The sequence below is a fragment of the Ranitomeya variabilis genome, chromosome 3, assembly GCF_051348905.1.
Source record: "Ranitomeya variabilis isolate aRanVar5 chromosome 3, aRanVar5.hap1, whole genome shotgun sequence".
Lineage (NCBI taxonomy): Eukaryota > Metazoa > Chordata > Amphibia > Anura > Dendrobatidae > Ranitomeya > Ranitomeya variabilis.
Genome location: NC_135234.1, coordinates 408,875,294 through 408,897,694, shown reverse-complemented (window position 1 = coordinate 408,897,694; position 22,401 = coordinate 408,875,294). Strand labels below are relative to the sequence as shown.

The window sequence follows — 22,401 nt, the reverse complement described above, 5'->3', positions numbered from 1 at the left end:
GGATGATGAATGCCACACAACTACAGGTACATTTAAGGGAGGTGAGAAGCACCCAAGTTTCGAATCATATGAAACAGTTTACATCAGTATGGTCTGCGTGCTGGACGATCTGCAAAAAGGTACCTCACCACATCAGCAAGTACAAGCGTCATCGTCTTGCAAGGCCCAGGGAGTATCTACGGTTGACGATGAACCAGTATGCCTCTGCTGTTCATTGATGAAAGTCCATTCACACTGAGCAGAAATGATAGTCACCAAAGCTGTTGAAGACGTCAAGGAGAGCACTATGCATCAGCTACTAGTCACTAGACGAGCCTTTGGTGGTGGTGGTGTAAGTGTGGGCAATATAGAGCTGGCCTAAAGTTTGTGAATGGTACAGTGACAAGCCCATACTACTTGAACAACATCATTAATCCAGTCATTGTGCCTCTGCACAAACAACACTAACTCAATTTCATCGTCATGGGAGACACTGCTCCAGTTCAGAGGTCCCATTAGGGAACGGCTGCTGGAGACTGGCATACCTTAAATGGAATGGCCTGCTCTCTTTCTCCAGACCTGAATCCCATAGAAAACCTATGGGATCAGCTAAGTCGCCATGTAGAGGCTCGTAACTCTGCTCACAGAACCTCAATAACCTGATGACCGCCTTTCAAGAAGAGTGGGATGCCATATCTCAGACAATAACTTGACTTGTGAACAGCATAAGACGTCGTTCACGATAAAATATCACTGTAGTGCGATCTTTACGTTTTCCATAAATTTCGCTTGAAAGCCAAATATTTCTTTTGTGAGTAGTGTATTTCTATCTATTCTATTTTGACGGTTCGGGCTGTAAATTTACTATACTCGGCTGATAAAATGTTGTCTTTCCTTTGAGATGTGGGCATAAAAATTGGATGACACACATGGTTCGTTGTACAAGGAGATTTTTTCTCGCACCTATTGGCTTGGATTGGCGAGTGAGATCAGCAGCATGTCGCAATTTTTTACTCAGCAAAATCCGAGCGGAGAAAAAAAAAAAAAAACGCAGGTAAGCACCGACTCATTTACTAACATTGATCTGAGTGCAATGCAATGTTTTCAGACTTCTACGCAGTTGTGAGAGAGGCATAACAGAGAACCGAAGCCTGAAGAGCGGAGACTGAACGTGCCACTCTATAAAACTAATGGAAACTACAGATATTCAAGAGCCCAAGTCAAGTCAGAACTTGGAGGGGTCGTTTACTAAGACTCCCCCACTTTGGAGGTCACACATAACATTGCAGATTGTAGCTAATTTAGTGCTAAAATGCACAATTGGTGGAGAAGGGTTGAACTTGATGGACCCAAGTCTTTATTGAACCCATGCAACTATAACAGCTCCTAGACATTGAATAATGTCATCTTGTGACACGTCTAATTACCTCAGCGGATAATACAACTGGAAAGATTGTCACAAGACAATTCCACATTCTCTCTCCACTGTACATTTTTCTTCTAATGATACATTAGGTGTTTTTCTAGCCATTAGCGATTTTAGACACGCATTCGAGTCAGTGAGCCGATCTACGACTACTTATAACCACTGAACAATGGGCTGTCAGTCAGATTCCTATACGTAGAGGGGAGTGGAAAATTGTGAGAATACAGTAGGAGTTATGACCACAGGGAGGAGGAGAGCAGCTCGGCTAACTCTATTATTGTGTTTTGAAGTCTATGAAGCATGACTCCCACGCTGTCAGCCCTGGATGTTTAAAATAGTAAGCAACTTGATGGCAGGAATCATATATCAGACAGCATGTGACCAGGATTCCAGCCTCCGGATGGTTACTAGGCTTCTTACAGTTAGGGCTCGTACACGTGACCCATTTTCTCATACGAATGCCATCTGTGGTTTTCACGTATAGCACTCACTTATAATATTCTGAGACCGGACCACACTTGGAGGACAACCAAATGCGGGTCAATTTTGGCAGACTCCACATATGGGAAAAACTGATGCCTCTCTGATCAATAACCTGATCAGAATAACTGGTCTGTTTCTTGTATGAGGGGAAATCAATAGAGTGAATCGGCCCCTCTACCCTCTCACAACCTTCTTCTCTCCTCCACGCTTTTACGTTCCTCACTCATTTACCGCCAAGACTTCTCCCGAGTATCCACCATACTCTGCAATTCTGTGTCCCAACATGTCTGAAATTTCAGATGAAACCTGAAATTGCAACTCTTTAGCAAGCTTACAGCCTGCAATAACCCACCTCATCACCACCACAACCACCCAATCTACTGTCGTCTTCCACATTATTATGTAGACTGAGCTCATAAAGGCTGGGCCTTCTCCTAAATGTCATTGTTAGCTAGTTGTTGGAATCAATAGTGCTCTAAAAGTAATAATAATAATAATAATACCTTGAAGGTCTGCCTATCCTTTATGATGGCCCTAGGATGCTGAATAAATTAAAAAAAAATACAAAAACCTATACACTTACTAGTGATGAGCGAGTGTGCTCGGTTAAGGTGTTATCCGTGCGTGCTCATGTCCTAATAGAGTGTCTTGGTCTTGCTCTAATACAATGCTCAAGTTCCCGCGGCTGCATGTCTCGTGGATGTTCGAAAGCAGCAACACATGCAGGGATTGCCTAACAAACAGGGGGGGGGGGGGGGGGGGGGATCTGCCTGTGTTGTATCGGGGGGGGGGGGGGGGGGAACACACCACACAGGTCTAATAGTAGGCCACAAAAATTATCTTGATTTCAATCTCATTTTAAGGGTCACCCCCTCAAAAAAAAATAAAATGAGATGTCATCGCTTCAGGGTGCAGCCGCCTACTCTGCATTTAAGGTGGAATAGACACCTTTTGACCATCCATAAAATGCACAGATGAATAGGAGTCTCCAAAAGGAAGCAAGACAATCTTTGCAGTCATCCAAAAGATCATGAGAAAAGGATTGCTAGAAGTAGACAACTCCTTTAAATTCTGAATAGTAAAAGATCTGATCTTCAAAATCTAGACTCACCAAAATTGCAGATTATGGCTTTTAAAAGTCAGCAAACTAGTAACAGAAGATGACAGGGGACAACTCAAGGACATCAGGAGTAGCAAGAGTTCAGGCAAAAATAGAGAAGTTGGAGTCAAACTGAAGGAAGGGAATAAGTCTGACAGAATGTCATCTAAATTAGATAAATAAAGGATAGGAAAGATCCAGTCCGACTTCTTATTTGTATCCTGTCCCATGTCTCTAGGCAGGAGGAAGCCTTTAAGTTCAACCTTAATTAAAAGTCGAATACGTCTACGTGGTGATGGCGCAGTTACACGGGTGTGAAAAATTGCTCTTTAAATTTTTTTCAAGAACAAATGGCGATATACAACCCAACAGTGAAACACGCAGCCCTTGGGATTCGTAAGTATTAAAGACAATAAAAGTCAAGAGACGCATTAGAAAATTCTGCGTCAGTTATTATAGGGTTAATCAATCATTTAAGGGATTACTTTTACAGCATTGCATGGCATCTGTGGTATCAAAGGCAGAATAATCCTCTTTGCTGCATTCATAGTACCCAGAGATTTATCATTGAAATTTGTCTGTACTGAACAACACAGTGGATCACGGAGCTCGTACAATATAGCAATGATTACTTTTCATCAATCATACAGAGAACAACCACCATGGACACCATGAACCCGAGGGTTGTATGCACTTACAAGGACCCTCATATGTACTAGTGGTGAGTATGTGCATTATTGGATGCCCCTATCAATTATACACATGGGACCATTTTTCCAATAGCAGCTCTTGGAATAAGATCAGCCAGACCCCACAAGATTATTTGGTATAAATAAATAAATTTAAAAAAAAAAAAAGAATCTATATACTAGTTACAGTTAGTGAGTTCTTTCCATTCTTGGCACTCTGTTACTGTGGGGGTATGGAGAGGTAAGTAGCAATAATGAAGGTTTTCAATGTTGTAAAGTGGGAAAACGTTCCTCCATAACGATGTGATAGACTTGACAAAGTCTTACAGAAAATGACTAATTCAAGTTATTGCCGCTAAAGGCAATTGTATGAGATATTGATACATGGGATGTACTTAATTTTTCAAGAAATAATGACATGGCATTATTATAAGTTGTTCACTTGAGGTTCTACTTACCTCATTTTAAGTCACGCTAATAAACATTTTTTATCATGATTATATATGATAATAAAATCATAGAATTCAAACTATAATTAATTTCTCTCGCTCTCTCTATAAAAAAAATATATATATATATATATATATATATATATATATATATATATATATATATATATATATATATATATATATATATACATACACACACACCTCACTTTGCAAGCTTTGTAGATCTAAAACGTAACTTGTGTGTGAATAAAGGATTGTTCTCACTTAAAATGGAAGTGCTGCCTCAATTTGGCTCAATTTAGTTTTTTTTTTATTACAATATCACACACATGCCTAGGAACATTATTAATGAGGTTATTAATAGTTGTCTTAGGAATGCTTTGCCACAGTTAATACAAATCAAGATCCACTGCTGGCAGCTCCCTTTGCAGTTGTCAACCAATGATGTCCCAGATGTGCTCGATGGGCGACAAGACCAGAAACACCTGCAGGCCATGGTAGCACATTTAGGACACGCAGGCTGCTCGCAGCAGCATGACCAACATGAGGCCTGGCATTGTCATGTTGAAAAATGGCTGTACCACTGGCTACATGACCAAATCAATGTAATGTTGAGTAATTAGTGTAGAAATAGGGACAACATGCTACATGATGGAGATCCTTGGCAAGGGGGAAGCCGTACCTGCTACACTCAGTCTTATGTGTCCGTTTCTCTAAAGCTGCAAGTCCCGCTTTAGAGCAGTTTTTGTTCTTTTCCCCTCTTGCTGTATAGATCCAACAGAAATAACTCCTCCAGCCAAAATCCAGGTAAAATAATAGAACTTTATTCCAGTGCAATTAAAAAGTGAATGCCATACGGGAATACAGTATAAAATTCCCTACACGTTTCTGACCGTAAACCAGTCCTTAACATGGATAACAAAAATGAATGTTTAAATAGGAAGCGCTGCAATAATTGCATGGATTGAGTATTCATTAAATAAATTGGGTTCGCATGAAACACAAACTCCAAAAATACCTCCAACAAAATGGAGCATCGCCATCCCTAAACACCTTGTTATAAAATGCAAAACCAGCTTGCAAACTGGTAAATGAAAAATAATTTACATATGAAGGAGAAAAAAAAAAGTGCATAAATGAAAAGAGACAATGACAAACAAATATAAAGAATGAAAAAAATACATGTGGTTTTTTATGGGTTGTACCGACATCTGGTGAGAATGTCATATCAATAGCACATTTAGAATTAGATTCACTTAGATAATTGGGGACGTATTCAATACTTATTTTACCCGCTGTACATATGATAAACGCATGTTAGTAAGGCTACTTTCACACTAGCGTCGGGCCGAGGTTCCCGACGCTAGCGTTGTCTCCGCCGCACGACGGGGGCAGCGGATGCATTTTTCCAGCGCATCCGCTGCCCCATTGTGAGGTGCGGGGAGGTGGGGGCGGAGTTCCGGCCGCGCATGCGCGGTCGGAAAAAGCAGACCGTCGTGAGCAAAAAACGTTACATGTAGCGTTTTTTGGTCCCAACGGTCCGCCACAACATGGCGCAACCGTCGCACGACGGTTGCGACGTGTGTCAATCCGTCGCAATACGTCGCTTAATGTAAGTCTATGGGGAAAAAAAGCATCCTGCAAGCACTTTTGCAGGATGCGTTTTTTCGACAAAACGACGCATTGTGGCGGATTGCAGTTAACGCCAGTGTGAAAGTAGCCTAACATTTACTCTAGCCGGCGAGGATGATTCTTCACCTTATGTCAGGTCTGGCAGTACATCGGCCATTAATCACCCAGCATGATCGAACATGAATGGTCACTATAAACTAGAACTGCCAATATTAGCTGGAATGTGCTTGTCTGTGTCAAAATAATGATTGTTAATCACACAAACATTAGGTCAACCATCACATACTTTATTATTAATGGTATTTATTTCACCATTTAGTCCTCGGGACAATAATCTGTCCTGGTCGCACGGTGTACGGCTTGTTACAAGTACTGACTAATCTGTCCATCACATGACCTGGGGAGGTTTGTAGCCACCGGCCACAGAGGTTGAATATCCAGTGAAACTAATTAAAACCAGACACTGTGGCATTTCCAGATGGCGATAATGTTTGCGTCTGTCATTAGATTTCTCATCGCACGCCAGCGCTGACCAACATGCTGGAAAATGTCATTGAGAATGTCAACAAGCCTCGATTTCGCACCTTGGGGAATATTCATGGTGCAAGCACCTCATCAATTAATTCTTGCTTGCACTACATAGGAGGACCAAGGAACGCAGGTGTTTTACTGCCCACGGACATCGACATCTGCCGCCCTTGCTCAGCATTACAGATCAATGGGAACTTCTTCCTCACTGGCCCTTATTAACAATGTGAAATGTAAGAGGGGAGAAGAACAAGACCTGCCTGGAGGAGAATAAATGAGGCCAACAGCTCTAAAAGCAATACCTGCAGCTTTAGAGACACAGACACAGGATATTCTAGTCTTATGTCTTTGGTGGTGGTCTTCAAAAGGGTTGTCCAGTCTTTTTACCGCTGTAGTGGTGCTTCTAATCCAGGTTCCTTGCCCCTACGATCATACTTATCAGCCACCGTCTTTACCTTCTATTGCCAGCGCTCCCGTCGGTCTCCAGCGGTTTGTGGCCTGACAGATGGCTCCAGTATTTGCTGGAGGTCACTTTTTAATGTCAGTCTATGAGAACCTCGTTCTGGCTCTCATAATCTTGTATTGAGATCTTGTGACCGTTACTTCTGACTTCCGGTCAGAAGATGCAGGTCACAAAAGAAGCGGCGCAGGAGTAGGGCTTTAAGTTCATAGTCTGTAGTATGTGTCTGTAGACTTGTGAACCCTCACATCGTGGGCACTGCACACTTTGTGGATTCACTGATACCGGGCAGTCATGTGACCGCAAGTATGTGATTCGCATACTTCCGGCCACATTCCGACTAGACTATCCGGCCTCGATCAATTCATTTGCAGTGAGTGATGCTGCGCCCATCTAGTTGGCACATGACCACATGTATACAAACCACATATTTGCGGTCACGCAACCGCCGCAGCCTGCACCGGAGAATCCTCAAAGTGCACTGTGCGCACAATGTGGGGGTTCACAAATCTGGAGTCAGAGAGTAACTGCAGACTTTTAGCTTAAGATCGGACAACCCCTTTATCAAATAAACTTGTAATTATACTGCAATTATTGTTTTTTTCAGATGAAACAAGATTACATATTTCGTCTAAAATGAGTATTCGCTTACCTTTAAAATTTTAATTTCTTTGCCAAGCAAGATTTGCGACTTTGATAAGTTCTTTTTATTGATGCTTTTAACGGCCACCTCCCAGTCTGTTTTCTAAATGGAAAAAAAAAAGGGATTAAAACAAACTTTTCCACAGAAGCATTAGAAACAAAAGTAATAATTACATTTCATGTTCTCTTGCTCTGAAATCTTGGCAGCAGCCACAGATCCGTTTGCCAAATCCCTTGCAGACAGCTGCGCTCAGTCATTGGCATGGATTTAAAAACAAATATATGATTAGCACAACCACGTTTCAAAACAGCGATGACGTGACAAAGTAATGAAGACAGAGCAAAATAAAGGAGGCCTTTGACGTATGGCACATCCATAGGACACTGGATATGAGCGATATGTAGCCTAGGTGATTATATTTACTGACACTTTGCTTAAAGGGAAACTGTCACCAGGTTTTTGCTACTCCATCTTAGAGGAGCATGGTAGGGGCAGAAATACAGATTCCAGTGACGTGTCACTTACTGCAGTTGTGATAAAATCCCTGCTTTATCTGCTGCAGATCTACCAGTTCTGACTGCTGAGCTCTGTAGAACCCATCCACACCGCCGACTGACAGCTTTCTGTGCACGCTGTACATCTCTCTGGAATTGTATGGCAGATTTACAAAAAAGCTGCATACTCAGAGGGGCATCAGACATAAAATAAGGGAAATAACTTAGCAGTATAGAACTGGTGAAAGGTCCTTTTTAAATATGATTGACCTACGGTATATAAACCAACAGGATACAAAACAGAGGGATTGATCTTCTTACCAAACGTTCTCCTCTCCAATCAATTCTGAATGCGGCAGCTAGGATTGTATTTCTGTCCAGCTTCTACACCAATGCATCCACCCTGTGCCAGTCATTGCACTGGTTACCAAACCGATACAAAATCATTGCGCTCACTCACAAAGCTCTCCACCATACATCTCCTCCATCATCTGTCTATCACCCTTCCTGTGCTCTCCATTCTGAAACTGATCTAAGATTAACATCCTCCATAATCCAAACCTCCCACTTCCATCTTCAAGACTTCTCTAGTGCTGCGCCAGGTTTTTTTTTTTTTGTTTGTTTTAAAGCACTACCCCAGACGATCCAACTAATACCTTGCCCACACATTTTTAGGTGAGCTTTAGAAACACATCTCTTTAGACAGGCCTATTATCTCACTACAGTAATCCAACTCGTTCCTGTTCCATCTTCTAGATTTCCCTCTTATTCATCGGTCTCCATATCCTCCATGCACCCAATAGCGCTTGGTAACCGTACTTCGATACTGGCTGATGACCGGATCATGCAGCATATATCATAGCCCCTATTTATTATACTGATGGCTGGACCATATATGACAAGCCCCACTGCTCCTGTATCTGAACTGTGTGTTATTTTGTAATGTCTTTATTGCCTATATGTGTCCCCGCTTATATTGTAAAGTGCTGCGGAATATATTGGCACCATATAAATAAATTATTCATTATATCCATGAATGATCCTATAAATGGGAAATCTATACAACTACTGTACACCGATTTATGGATCCTGCGTTTTAGGGTACAGAAGAGCTCTGCAAGCATTTATCAGCAGGCAGTAAAGAAGAAGGAGGTCTGAAAATCATTCTGGCCACCTCCTGCTTTCAGCACATAGATTGTACATGAGCCTCAAGAACAAAAATACCAAAAGCACTGATTATTTAGCAATTAATTCTAAGTTACAGAGGGGTTTTGAAACAGATCTAGCTGCATCGAGCAGGTGAGCAATTACAAGAAGCGTAAAATTCAGTATTATGGCAATAAACAAGGTTCCTACAGACTTTGGATGGCGATGATGTGCTGCGGCCACATCTGCAGTCAGACTGGCTGTATCAGCTCTACCTCACACAGCACAAATCCCCAAGCTGCCGCGCTGTCCATCCATCCATATCACTGGGAGTAAGTGACGGATAAGGCAGACACCTTCATCACAGCAGAAGACACTGGGGACATTGGTATGTGGATTATGGCCTGGACCCTCTGGAATAGAATTATCTTTACAAATAATTACAGGCTTCAATGTAGATGTTTAGCCAACAGCGATTTATTGACTATACATTTTATGACTTACAATGACAACCCTGTTATTAGCAGACTCAAGGAGCATTTACGCTACTGTATTTACTGTCTTTAGTTTTATGACCAGCATACATCTGAGGACATGATGCTTTATTACGTGTTGATTCTACAAAAAATTTGCAGATAAGAAAAAAAGAAGAACGACGCAGCTCCTGGTGTAGCAAACCATCTTACTTCCCCTGCCCATTCTGACATTAAGAGTGGAGGAACACTAAACATTTAAGAGGTTATCTGGAACTTTTCGTATTTTTCCCTATGGGGCTAAAAAAAATACTGCCAGATAGTACTTAACTACCACACTGTTCTGGTCGGTGCCGATCTCTCAGAGCAGTCAGGGGCTGCGAATCTGCAGCTTCTGGTGAGGTCATGTTGACAGAGCAGCTCCTTCTCTGTCAATGGGGCGTCCCTGCCAATGTCATGCTGATTGACAGGCGGCTTAAACATGCCTAACTGCGGGAAGCAGGCTGCCAATCAGCACGACGATGGCAGGGATGCACTATTGACAGACCAAGCTGAAAGAGGAAGAGCTACTTTCTTGACATGAAGACGCAAAATCGTAGGAGGAACAGTATGTAACCACTTTGAGGAGGCAAAGATTGGTGCAGGGCAGAATAGGAAGGTAGTTAGCAGCTAACTGCAAGTTCTTAATACCATAGGACAAAATTAGGAAAGAAAACCCATTAAAGCGAACCTGTCACGCCGTTTTTTCAGTATGAGATAAAAATACCGTTAAATAGGGCCTGAGCCGTGCTTTACAATAGTGTATTTTTTGTCCCCTGATTGCCCACCTATGCTGCCGAAATACCTTACAAAAGTCGCTGTTTTCGCCTGTCAATCACGCTGGTCTGGTCAAAAGGGCGTGGTTAAATCGCTGTTTCTCCCTCACCTCTTGCTTACCTTCCCGGCGTTGGTGTAGTGGTTCGCGCATGCTCAGCAGCCGAATGCACTGCGCAACGGTCGAAAAAGAGTGCGATATGGTTATCGGTGGGGGCGGCCATCTTCCTGAGGCCGCGCGTGCGCAGATGGAGTGCTCTGCTTCACGGGGCTTCAGGAAAATGGCCGCGGGATGCCGCGAGTGCGCAGATGGAGATCGCGGCGGCCATTTTCCTGAAGCAGAGTTCGCATCTCGGCTTCAGGAAAATGGCCGCTGCGATCTCCGTCTGCACACGCGCGGCATCCCGTGGCCATTTTCCTGAAGCCCCGGGCAGCAGAGCACTCCATCTGCGGACGCGCGGCCTCAGGAAGATGGCCGCCCCCACCGATAACCAGGGGAATAGCACAGATCGCGCTCTTTTTCGACCGTTGCGCAGTGCATTCGGCTGCTGCGCATGCGCGAACCACTACGCCAACGCCGGGAAGATAAGCAAGAGGTGAGGGAGAAACAGCGATTTAACCACGCCCTTTTGACCAGACCAACATGATTGACAGGCGAAAACGGCGACTTTTGTAAGGTATTTCGGCAGCATAGGTGGGCAATCAGGGTACAAAAAATACACTATTGTAAAGCACAGCTCAGGCCCTATTTAACGGTATTTTTATCTCATACTGAAAAAATGGGGTGACAGGTTCCCTTTAACCAAGGACTTTCTGATATACCAAACCTAACTTGTCTGCTTCAGTATTGTTTGTTGTTACCATGTAATAATCCTGCATTGTACTGTTCCTCTCTTATGCCTCCTACTGTAGAAATGTATGACTAAATTCACAACTGGGAGTTACCATTCCTGTTGTCATTAAGGGTGGTCTGACATGGAGCTCTTGGTGTCCAGTCAATAGGGGCAATCACATACTGAATAGAACTTGCACATAAACTGTGGGACTCTTCATATGTCTATTTTTGGGGCGTCAAGTGGTGCTCACCAAACACGGAGATGTATTTGATTTTCATAAGAGTCACGGATCAAACTTTCTAATGCAAGACCATGAGCACGTGGAATAAAAAAAAAATAAAAAATTTAGAACAGAGATGTTTGTAGGAGAAACTTCAGATGTTCTTGTAAGCAAAAAAAAAAAAATTGACTGTAAAACCCTACACAACGACCACTCATGAAACCGTGATCCAAAATGCTGATGTATATTTTTTACATACAAGAAAAATCACTGCTGTCTGAATGAGCCCTCAGAGCAGTGACTGAACCCGCGGCACCCCAGTGAGTGAAGCCCGAACGCTGCCGGGGAGAATGAAGTTCATGTTCTCCCCACTCGGCATAGTGCTGGCACCGGGCAGGTTAATAACGCTATTAACCTGCAGATTAACCCCATATCTACAGGTTAATAGCATTTTTTCTGGGGACAAGTTCCCTTTAACATGCTACTACCTTTAGGTTGCACAGAATTTCCGAGATTCAGGTAAGTTCTAATAGAAAGATGTTCACTTACTACATGTACAGTTTACATATTCATCCATAAATCCTGACCTGGGGCTAACAATGGCACTCTGTAGTGCCTAGTTCAGTCAGAATGGTGAGCAGGGCATGTCTTACCCATCAGCTGAGGTGTATCCATTCCGATGGTCTGTACAGTCACCATAGGGGACCCCAGATGAGCATTTCGCCACACACAGCACTGGTCCGGCAAACGATCCTCCACGGCAGCCGGTCTTCACTTACACGCCTCACATCCTCGGGCACTTACTAGGTCTCATGACACCGAGTAAGGTTTAGAATCTTGGCCTCATGTGACACCGACGTTTGTGGGCCCAGAGGCACCCAGGACCAGACGGGATGCCGGACCAGGGGTCTGCTTATCAAAATTGGGCATCTCTACAGCGTACCCCTCTCCTACAAAACTAAAATATTGCATCTCCTGGTTCCCCTTCAATCACTTAGTAAGAAAAACAATACACCACTTACCCCTTAATAATAACAGGTACCCTCAATTCCCCAGTAGCTACAGCTGGCCTGCTACCCCCAAATGTCCGCACCTCCCACAATGCATGCTAAATATGAGCAATGGGCGAAGGCTAGGTGCACACGTAGAATGATCCACTGCGGATTTTTCCGCAGCGGATTTGATAAATCTGCAGGGCAAAAACGCTGCGTTTTTGATGCGGATTTACCGTGGTTTTTCTGCGGTTTTACACCTGCGGTTTTCTATAGGAGCAGCTGTAAAACCGCTGCGGAATCCGCAGAAAGAAGTGACATGCTGCAGAATGTAAACCGCTGTGTTTCCACGCGTTTTTTTCCGCAGCATGTGCACAGCGTTTTCTGTTTCCCATAGGTTTACATTGTAATGTAAACTCATGGGAAACTGCTGCGGATCCGGAGCAAATTCCGCATCGTGTGCACATACCCTAAGGGTATGTGTCCACGTTCAGGATTGCATCAGGATTTGGTCAGGATTTTCCATCAGTATTTGTAAGCCAAAACCAGGAGTGGAACAATTAGAGGAAAAGAAACACATGCACCAATTCTGCATTTATCACCCACTCCTGGTTTTGGCTTACAAATACTGACATAAAATCCTGACCAAATCCTGATGCAATCCTGAACGTGGACACATACCCTAAGAGTCTTGGATATGGTCAGCCCTGTGTGCCCATTCCCCCGTGCCCAGAAGGACAGGTCTTTGCCCGCTTGTTGCAAGCTACATGCACAACTGGGGGGGGATAGGAACTTATTCACAAAGAGCAAATATCTAAGTTGCTAAAGTGATCAAGTCCTGTTCAGTTTAACTTTGATTTTTTTATTTTTATAAAAAACTCCCTATTGTGAATCTTTGGGAAAAAAAAAAAAAAAAAAAAAAAAAAAAAAAAAAAACACATGTAGAAACGAGTCGCCCCAACATGAGACATTCCTCACAGCGCAGACTAGTGATGTGAGGGATCCCGGAATATCTAGAGGGACATTCACAGACTGAGACAGACATGGCTCAGTGTGAAAGGCATCCCATAACTCCACATAATAAAGGCTTGGAGAGGAGCCATGGTAGGCGAAAACGTTACGCCATCATCCGTTGGGACATCGAGAACGCGTCACCTGTGTTCTGGGATTAGCAGGTGGCAGCGGGGCAAGTACCCGGAATAATATACAATCGATCAACACAGGTGGAAGGGACGAGTGGAGGCGCTGTCCACAGCAACCAATGGGGTTCCTGCTTCTATTTACACAAGGAGTTCTGTAAATGAAAGCAGTCATCTGATTGGCTGCCAGTGACACTCCCCCACAGATTACTAGTGTTATATACACACAGTCCATCCTGCCAGCGGTCACACTGATGGACAGACAGCTGTTATGACTGACAGGCGGGTCACGTGTGTTCCCTATGAGGAGACACACAGGAGCGGCGGGCGAGACAGTCCCCTAGGACGGAGGCCGCTTACCTTCCTGTGCCGCCCTTTAAACACCACGGCGAAGGCTCCGTGCCCGATCAGGTCCTTCCTGCAGTACTCGAAGTCTCCCACCACCTCCATGTTGGGGCTGCGGGGCTGTCATTCAGTAGCCCCCGTGCACCTCCTCGCCCCACAGGCGCCCCTGTCTCAAGAGCAAGTGACCGTCAGCAGCTGGCCAGCATCCTGCGTGTCCCCAGCGGCCCATGCCATCCCGGGGGCGGCTCACATCATGTGCTGCTGACACCCGCCGGGGCGCCGCTGTGCCCGTTAAGCCTCGTACACGGGAGCCGCGTCCATCCCTCCGCGCCGTCCCTACTGCCTTTGTGTCTCCGCGTAACGGGAGAGACTACAGCTAATGCCGGAAGCGGGGGGTTTGTCCTGGCTAATGCTGCTGCTCCTAACTCCGCCCAGCTCTACCTGCACACCCAATCAGAAGGCAGGAACAGCGGACCAATCACAGCGCAGTAGATGCAGCATGCTGAGTCCAGGGAGCGCTGTGATTGGCTGCTGCAGGGCTGCTGAGCTGATGGTGCTCGCTGGGAGGAGACTAGAGCTGTCCTCAGTGCGGTGCGGGTGTAGACGCAGCTGAGTGTGAGCAGTGAGCAGTGAGCGGAGCATCTCACAGGAGTCCATATAGTATACTGACATGGCTATGTATAGAATGGAGGAGGTTAAGGCTGTGTGCACACGTTGCAGATTTGGGTGCAGAATTTTCTGCACAAAATCTGCATCTCCTGGCAGAAACGCAGCTGCGTTTTTGTGCGGTATTTATGCATTTATTGATGCGGTTTTTGTGCGGTTTTTAATGTGTTTATGAAAGCTAAATAAAGATGTATTATTGAACAAAAAAAAAGATTTGTGATGTCGTTATTGTCCAACCTCCTCTTTTACATTTGTCCAACCCACACTCCATTACACACAGATAGAAGGAATTAGATGGATAGCTCTACATCTAGATAGATCTATAGATGCATACATCTATCTCTAGATACAGGAAAGAAATATAGCTTGGTACCGTGTTAGCCAGTAGATAGAAAAATGTTTAGAATTGAGAGTCCTCAGTGGTTGATACCTTTTAATGGCTAACTGAAAAGATGGTAACAAATTGCAAGCTTTCGAGACTATGCCTGATGAAGAGACCTGTGTAGTCTCGAAAGCTTGCAATTTGTTACCATCTTTTCAGTTAGCCATTAAAAGGTATCAACTACTGAGGACTCTCAATTCTAAATATTTTTACATCTATCTATTCATATATCTATCTATAGATATATCTGGATAGATATATCTATGGCTAGATGTATGGATAGTGTAGGGTAGGCGTCCACGTTCAGTATTACATACGGATTAGCTGCGGATTGAACGCTGCATACAGCCGCAGCGTTCAACCCGCAGTGTCCAGATGTTACAGCATAATGGAGGGGATTTTATGAAATCCCATCTCCACTATGCATGCGAACACGCATCCGGCGGCCCTGCGTTTACGGACATGCGGCACGTCTTTTTAGAATGCAGCATGTCTGTTTACCTTGCAGCGACGCTCCGTCACCGCAAGGTAAATCACAGGGTCCTATATATGGGGTGCAGAGATTCCGGATGTGTGCAATGGACACACACCCTATAGATATATCCATAGATATATTTATAAATATATCTATAGATAGATTATCCATAGATGTATAATAGCAAGGCCAATGCTTATTAATGAATGTTTGATGAAAAAAACACGGTAAAAAAATGGCGTGGTGCAATTTTCTGCACCAGAGGGGGAAAGCCAACTGCCGGGGGCCAATATTTGTAGCCTGGGAAGGGGTTAATACCCATGCCCCCTCCCAGGCTATGAATATCAGCCTGCAGCTGTCTGCGTAGCCTTTACTGGCTATTAAAATAGGGGGACCCCCCCCCGCAAAAAAAAAAAATGACATGGGGTCCCCCTATATTTTATAGCCAGAAAGGCTATGCAGACAGCTGCGGGCTGATATTCATAGCCTAGAGGGGCCATGGTTATTGCCCCCCCCCCCGGCTACAAATATCAGCCCGCAGCCGCCCCAGAAATGATTCATCTGTAGGATGCACCAATTCCGGCACTTAGCCCCTCTCTTCCCACTCCCCTGTAGCGGTGGGATATGGGGTAATAAGGGGTTAATGTCACCTTGCTATTGTGACATTAAGCCGGGTTAATAATGGAGAGGCGTCAATAAGATGCCTATCCATTATTAATCCTAGAGTAGTAAAAGAGTTAAACACAAATAAAGACACAGCCAGAAAAAAGTATTTTAATATTCTTAATTTAACCATACTTACCATACTCGATCACCTGCAAAAAATTAAAAATAATAAACCGTATACTCCCTGTCTAACGCAGTCCAATTAATAACGAGTCTCCCACGACGATCTCCCCTATAGAACATTGACATTGGGTGATGTCACTGCTCTATAGACCTCCAGTGACACACTGACAGGAGACAATGGCTCCTGCAGTGCAACACTGAAGAGGTTACCCTAGTTCAGGGTCTCACTTTATTACATTGCTGCGTGGGAACTTTCTCACACAGCAGTGCCACAAGTGAGACTAGGGACTATTTTTTACAGTGGCGGAGGAATACAGTGCGGAAGGATACCTTCCGTCATTGTATTCCTGGAGCCCCTGGAGAGCTGTCGCATCAGCTGATGCTGCTGATCTCCACGGGAGATCGTCGTGGGACACTTGTTTTAACCCCTTCATGACCCAGCCTATTTTGACCTTAATGAGCTGGCCGTTTTTTGCAATTCTGACCACTGTCCCTTTATGAGGTAATAATCCAGGAACGCTTCAAAGGATCCTAGCGGTTATGAGACTGTTTTTTCATGACATATTGGGCTTCACATTAGTGGTAAATTTAGGTCGATAATTTTTGCGTTTATTTGTGAAAAAAATGGAAATTTGGCTAAAATTTTGAAAATTTCGCAATTTTCAAATTTTGAATTTTTATTCTGTTAAACGAGAGAGTTATGTGACACAAAATAGTTAATAATTAACATTACCCACATATCTACTTTACATCAGCACAATTTTGGAAACCAAATTTTTTTTTGCTAGGAAGTTATGAGGGTTAAAATTTGACCAGCGATTTCTCATTTTTACAGCAAAATTTACAAAACCATTTTTTTTAGGAACCACCTCACATTTGAAGTCAGTTTGAGGGGTCTATATGGCTGAAAATACCCAAAAGTGACACCATTCTAAAAACTGCACCCCTCAAGGTGCTCAAAACCACATTCAAGAAGTTTATTAACCCTTCAGGTGCTTCACAGCAGCAGAAGCAACATGGAAGGAAAAAATGAACATTTAACTTTTTAGTCACAAAAATCATCTTTTAGCAACTATTTTTTATTTTCCCAAAGGTAAAAAGAGAAACTGGACCCCAAAAGTTATTGTACAATTTGTCCTGAGTACGCATATACCCCATATGTGGGGGGGAACCACTGTTTGGGCGCACGACAGGGCTCAGAAGGGAAAGTGCGCCATTTGACTTTTTCAATGAAAAATTTGCTCCAATCTTTAGCGGACACCATGTCGCGTTTGGAGAGCCCCGGTATGCATAAACATTGGAGCTCCCCCTCAAGTGACCCCATTTTGGAAACTAGACCCCCCAAGGAACTTATCTAGATGCATAGTGAGCACTTTCAACCCTCAAGTGCTTCACAAATTGATCCGTAAAAATGAAAAAGTACTTTTTTTCACAAAAAATTTCTTTTAGCCTCAATTTGTTCATTTCCACATGAGCAACAGGATAAAATGAATCATAAAATTTATTGGGCAATTTCTCCTGAGTACACTGATACCTCATAAGTGGGGGTAATCCACTGTTTGGGCACACGGCAGGGCTCGGAAGGGAAGGAGCGCCATTTGACTTTTTGAATGAAAAATTAGCTCCAATTGTTAGCAGACACCATGTCGCGTTTGGAGAGCCCCTGTGTGCCTAAACATTGGAGCTCCGACACATGTGACCCCATTTTGGAAACTAGACCTCCCATGGAACTAATCTAGATGTGCGGTGACCACTTTAAACCCCCAAGTACTTCACAGAAGTTTATAACGCAGAGCCGTGAAAATAAAAAATAATTTTTCTTTCCTCAAAAATTATTTTTTAGCCGGCAATTTTTTATTTTCACAAGAGTAACCGCAGAAATTGGACCCCAAAAGTTGTTGCCCAGTTTGTCCCGAGTATGCTGGTACCCCATATGTGGGGGTAAACCACTGTTTGGGCACACGTCGGGGCTCGGAAGGGAAGTAGTGACGTTTTGAAATGCAGACTTTGATGGAATGCTCTGCGGGCATCACGTTGCATTTGCAGAGCCCCTGATGTGCCTAAACAGTAGAAACCCCCCACAAGTGACCCCATTTTGTAAACTAGATCCCCCAAGGAAATTATCTAGATATGTGTTGAGCACTTTGAACCCCCAAATACTTCACAGAAGTTTACAACGCAGAGCCGTGAAAATAAAAAATCATTTTTCTTTCCTCAAAAATGATGTTTTAGCAAGCAATTTTTTATTTTCACAAGGGTAAAAGGAGAAATTGGACCCCAATAGTTGTTGCCCAGTTTGTCCCGAGTATGCTGGTACCCCATATGTGGGGGTAAACCACTGTTTGGGCGCACATCGGGGCTCGGAAGGGAGGGAGCACCATTTGACTTTTTGAACGCAAGATTGGCTGGAATCAATGGTGGCGCCATGTTGCTTTTGGAGACCCCTGATGTGCCTAAACAGTGGAAACTCCTCAATTCTAACTCCAACACTAACCCCAACACACCCCTAACCCTAATCCCAACTCTAGCCATAACCCTAACCCAGGGCCGGCGTCAACACCCGGCCTACCAGGGCAAGTGCCGGGGCCCTGACGAGACAGGGGGGCCCACTCACACAGTCATAGAGCCATCTGGCTGCTTTAACCCTTTCTACCCTTTCAATTTGCGCTGGCACAAGCATCTTCTCACTGTCAGTGCAGGGCCAGGCACACATAGGGGTTAATTAAGGACACAGCCAGCGTGACATTGTGGGCGGAGAGTTCTCCTGCTCTGAATCTCCTGGCTGTGTGCACTCCTGAACTTATCGGAGGAGACGGAGCTCCTACCAGCACCTGAGTGAGTGCAATGCTATATCGTTGTATGTTCTGACAGTCTGGGACTGGGTGACCTGGGGCGGCCATGGGCTGGGCGGCTGCAGCTGATATATATATATATATATATATATATATATATATATACTACAGCAGCCGCCCAGCCCAGGCCCCCACCACAGCCTGTATAGATACAGTGTATATAATATATATACAGGACAGGTGCTGGGGGCCTGGGCTGGGTGGCTGTTGAAGTATATACACTGCACAGTACCTCTCCCCTGTATATATACACCGCACAGTACCTCTCCTCCTGTGTATATACACTGTACAGTACCACTCCTCCTGTATATATATACACTGCACAGTACCACTCCTCCTGTATATATACACTGTACAGTACCTCTCCTCCTGTATATATGCACTGCACAGTACCTCTCCTGTCCTGTATATATACACCACACAGTACCACTCCTCCTGTATATATACACTGCACAGTACCACTCCTCCTGTATATATACACTGCACAGTACCACTCCTCCTGTATATATACACTGCACAGTACCACTCCTCCTGTATATATATACACTGCACAGTACCACTCCTCCTGTATATATACACTGTACAGTACCTCTCCTCCTGTATATATGCACTGCACAGTACCTCTCCTGTCCTGTATATATACACCACACAGTACCACTCATCCTGTATATATACACTGCACAGTACCACTCCTCCTGTATATATGCACTGCACAGTACCGCTCCTCCTGTATATATACACTGCATAGTACCACTCCTCCTGTATATATACACTGCACAGTACCACTCCTCCTGTATATATACACTGCACAGTACCACTCCTCCTGTCCTGTATATATACACAGCACAGTACATCTCCCCTGTATATATACACACTGCACAGTACCTCTCCCCTGTATATATATACCGCACAGTACCACTCCTGTATATATACACCACACAGTACATCTCCCCGGTATATATACACACTGCACAGTACCTCTCCCCTGTATATATATACCGCACAGTACCACTCCTGTATATATACACTGCACAGTACCTCTCCCCTCTATATATACACTGTACAGTACCGCTCCTCCTGTATATATACACTACACAGTACCGCTCCTCCTCCCCTGTATATATACACTGCAGAATTTACAATAGCTATCACTCATGTAAGAAGTGAAATCTGGCATTGTACTCTACCTATATTTATCTGCTGTATCTGGGCATCATGAATCGTGGTATGTGTTAAAGGGGGGGCCCACTGAGACTCTTTCGCCCGGGGCCCTCAAAAACCTGGAGCCGGCCCTGCCCTAACCACAACCCTAACCCCAACACACCCCTAACCACAACCCTAACCCCAACACACCCCTAACCCTAATCCCAACCCTAACCCTTATCCTAACCCTAATCCCAACCCTAACCACAACCCTAACCCCAACACACCCCTAACCATAACCCTAACCACAAGCCTAATCTTAATCCTATTTCCAACCCTAACTCTAAGTCCAACCTAACCCTAAGGCTATGTGCCCTCGTTTGAGATTTTTCCGCACCATTTTTGAAAAATCCGCAGGTAAAAGGCACTGCGTTTTACCTGCGGATTTACCACGGATTTCCAGTGGTTTTTGTGCGGATTTCACCTGTGGATTCCTATTGAGGAACAGGTGTAAAACGCTGCGGAATCCGCACAAAGAATTGACATGCTGTGGAAAATACAGCGCAGCGTTTCCGCGCGGTATTTTCCGCACCATGGGCACAGCGGATTTGGTTTTCCATAGGTTTACTAATTCTAAGGCTATGTGCACACGCTGCGGTTCCGCAGCAGTTTCCCATGAGTTTATAGTTGAATGTAAACCTATGGGAAACAAAAAACGCTGTGCACATGCTGCGGAAAAAACTGCGTGGAAACGAAGCGGTTTACATTCCGCAGCATGTCACTTCTTTCTGCGGATTCCGCAGTTGTTTTACAACTGCTCCAATAGAAAACCGCAGTTGTAAAACCGCAGTGAAATCTGCAGAAAAACCGCAGAAAAACCACAGTGAATCCGCTGCGGAAAAATCCGCAGAGGACCAGAATACGTGTGCATAGCCATAGCCTAACCCTAACCCTAACCCTAGTTCTAACCCTAGTTCTAACCCTAGTGGAAAAAAAATATATATATAATTTTTTTTATTTTATTGTTGTCCCTACCTATGGGGGTGAAAAAGCGGGGGGGGTCATTTACTATTTTTTTATTTTGATCACTGTGATAGGTTTTATCACAGTGATCAAAATGTACATGGAACGAATCAAACAAAAATGCAAACACACGCACAGTCCGGCACACACCCGGACAGTCTCGCACAGCGCTGCACAAATCCGCACACACCCGAACAGCCCGCAGACCCCGCCCACACACATACACGCACACAGTCACCGCCCACTTTCCGCCCACACACTTCCCTCCTCCCGAACTTCAGAGTTTCTTGGACCCACATCCGCAGCAAATCCGCAGGTCTTTTTTACATCTGCGGTTTTGCTGCGGATGTGCCCGACCCAATGCAAGTCTATGGGTGCAGAAACGCTGCAGTTCCGCACAAAAGAAGTGACATGCTGCGGAAAAAAAAAGCTGCGTTTCGGTGCTGCTTTTCCCGCAGCATGTGCACAAGTCTGCGGCTCCCATAGGCTTACATTGGTTGTGCACTACACTGCGGATTTGATGCAATTCCGTGCGGCAAAAAATGCTGCGGAACTGCAATCAAATCCGCAATGTGTGCACACAGCCTAAGGGTATGTGCACACGTTGCAGATTTTGATGTGGATCCACAGCGTTTTTGGACGCGCGGAATTGCATCAAATCCGCAGTGTAGTGCACAACCAATGGGAAATTCAGAATTGGAGTGCACATGCTGTGGAAAAATCTGCACTGAGTCGCGTTTTATTTTCCGCAGCATGTCAATTCTTTTTGCGGATCTGCAGTGTTTCTGCACCCATTGACTTCCATTGTGTCAGGCCAATCCACAGCAAACCCGCATGTTTAAAAAGATCTGCGGTTTTGCTGCGGAGTTGGGTGCGAGACACGCTGCAGAAAGCAAAGGGGAAGAGTGTGTGGGCGGAGACTGTGTATGGGCAGAGACTGTGTGTGAGCGGAGGATGTACATGTCTGCAGTGGTCTGTGTGTATCTGTCTGTGCAGCTCTGTGACAGCTAGCCGATGATGAGACAGTAGTAGTCCCATCATCCAGATACTGTGTGGAATAGTAAAAAAAAAAAAAAAAAAATCACACATACACACGTACAGTACAGATACTCACCATACAGCTAATCCCTGACTCCCTCAATCGCCTGCAAAAAAAATAAATAAATAAACCAACAGTATACTCCCTGTTCTGACGTAATCCATTTAATATCGAGTGTCCCAC

General features: G+C 44.4%; 1 protein-coding gene across 2 annotated transcripts in view; it reads right to left on the bottom strand.

The window, feature by feature from the left end:
• The window catches only part of ULK2 (unc-51 like autophagy activating kinase 2), a 118,085-nt gene extending 103,822 nt beyond the window's left edge, over positions 1-14,263 (bottom strand). For both annotated transcript variants that reach the window (XM_077296240.1, XM_077296241.1), the window contains exons 1-2: positions 13,865-14,263; positions 7,401-7,493 (exon numbers count right to left, since the gene is read on the bottom strand). In XM_077296240.1, coding sequence (XP_077152355.1) covers positions 7,401-7,493; positions 13,865-13,954 — 183 coding nt within the window. In that variant the 5' untranslated portion in view covers positions 13,955-14,263. The remainder of the gene's footprint in view (positions 1-7,400; positions 7,494-13,864) is intronic.
• Positions 14,264-22,401: the final 8,138 nt, after the last annotated feature.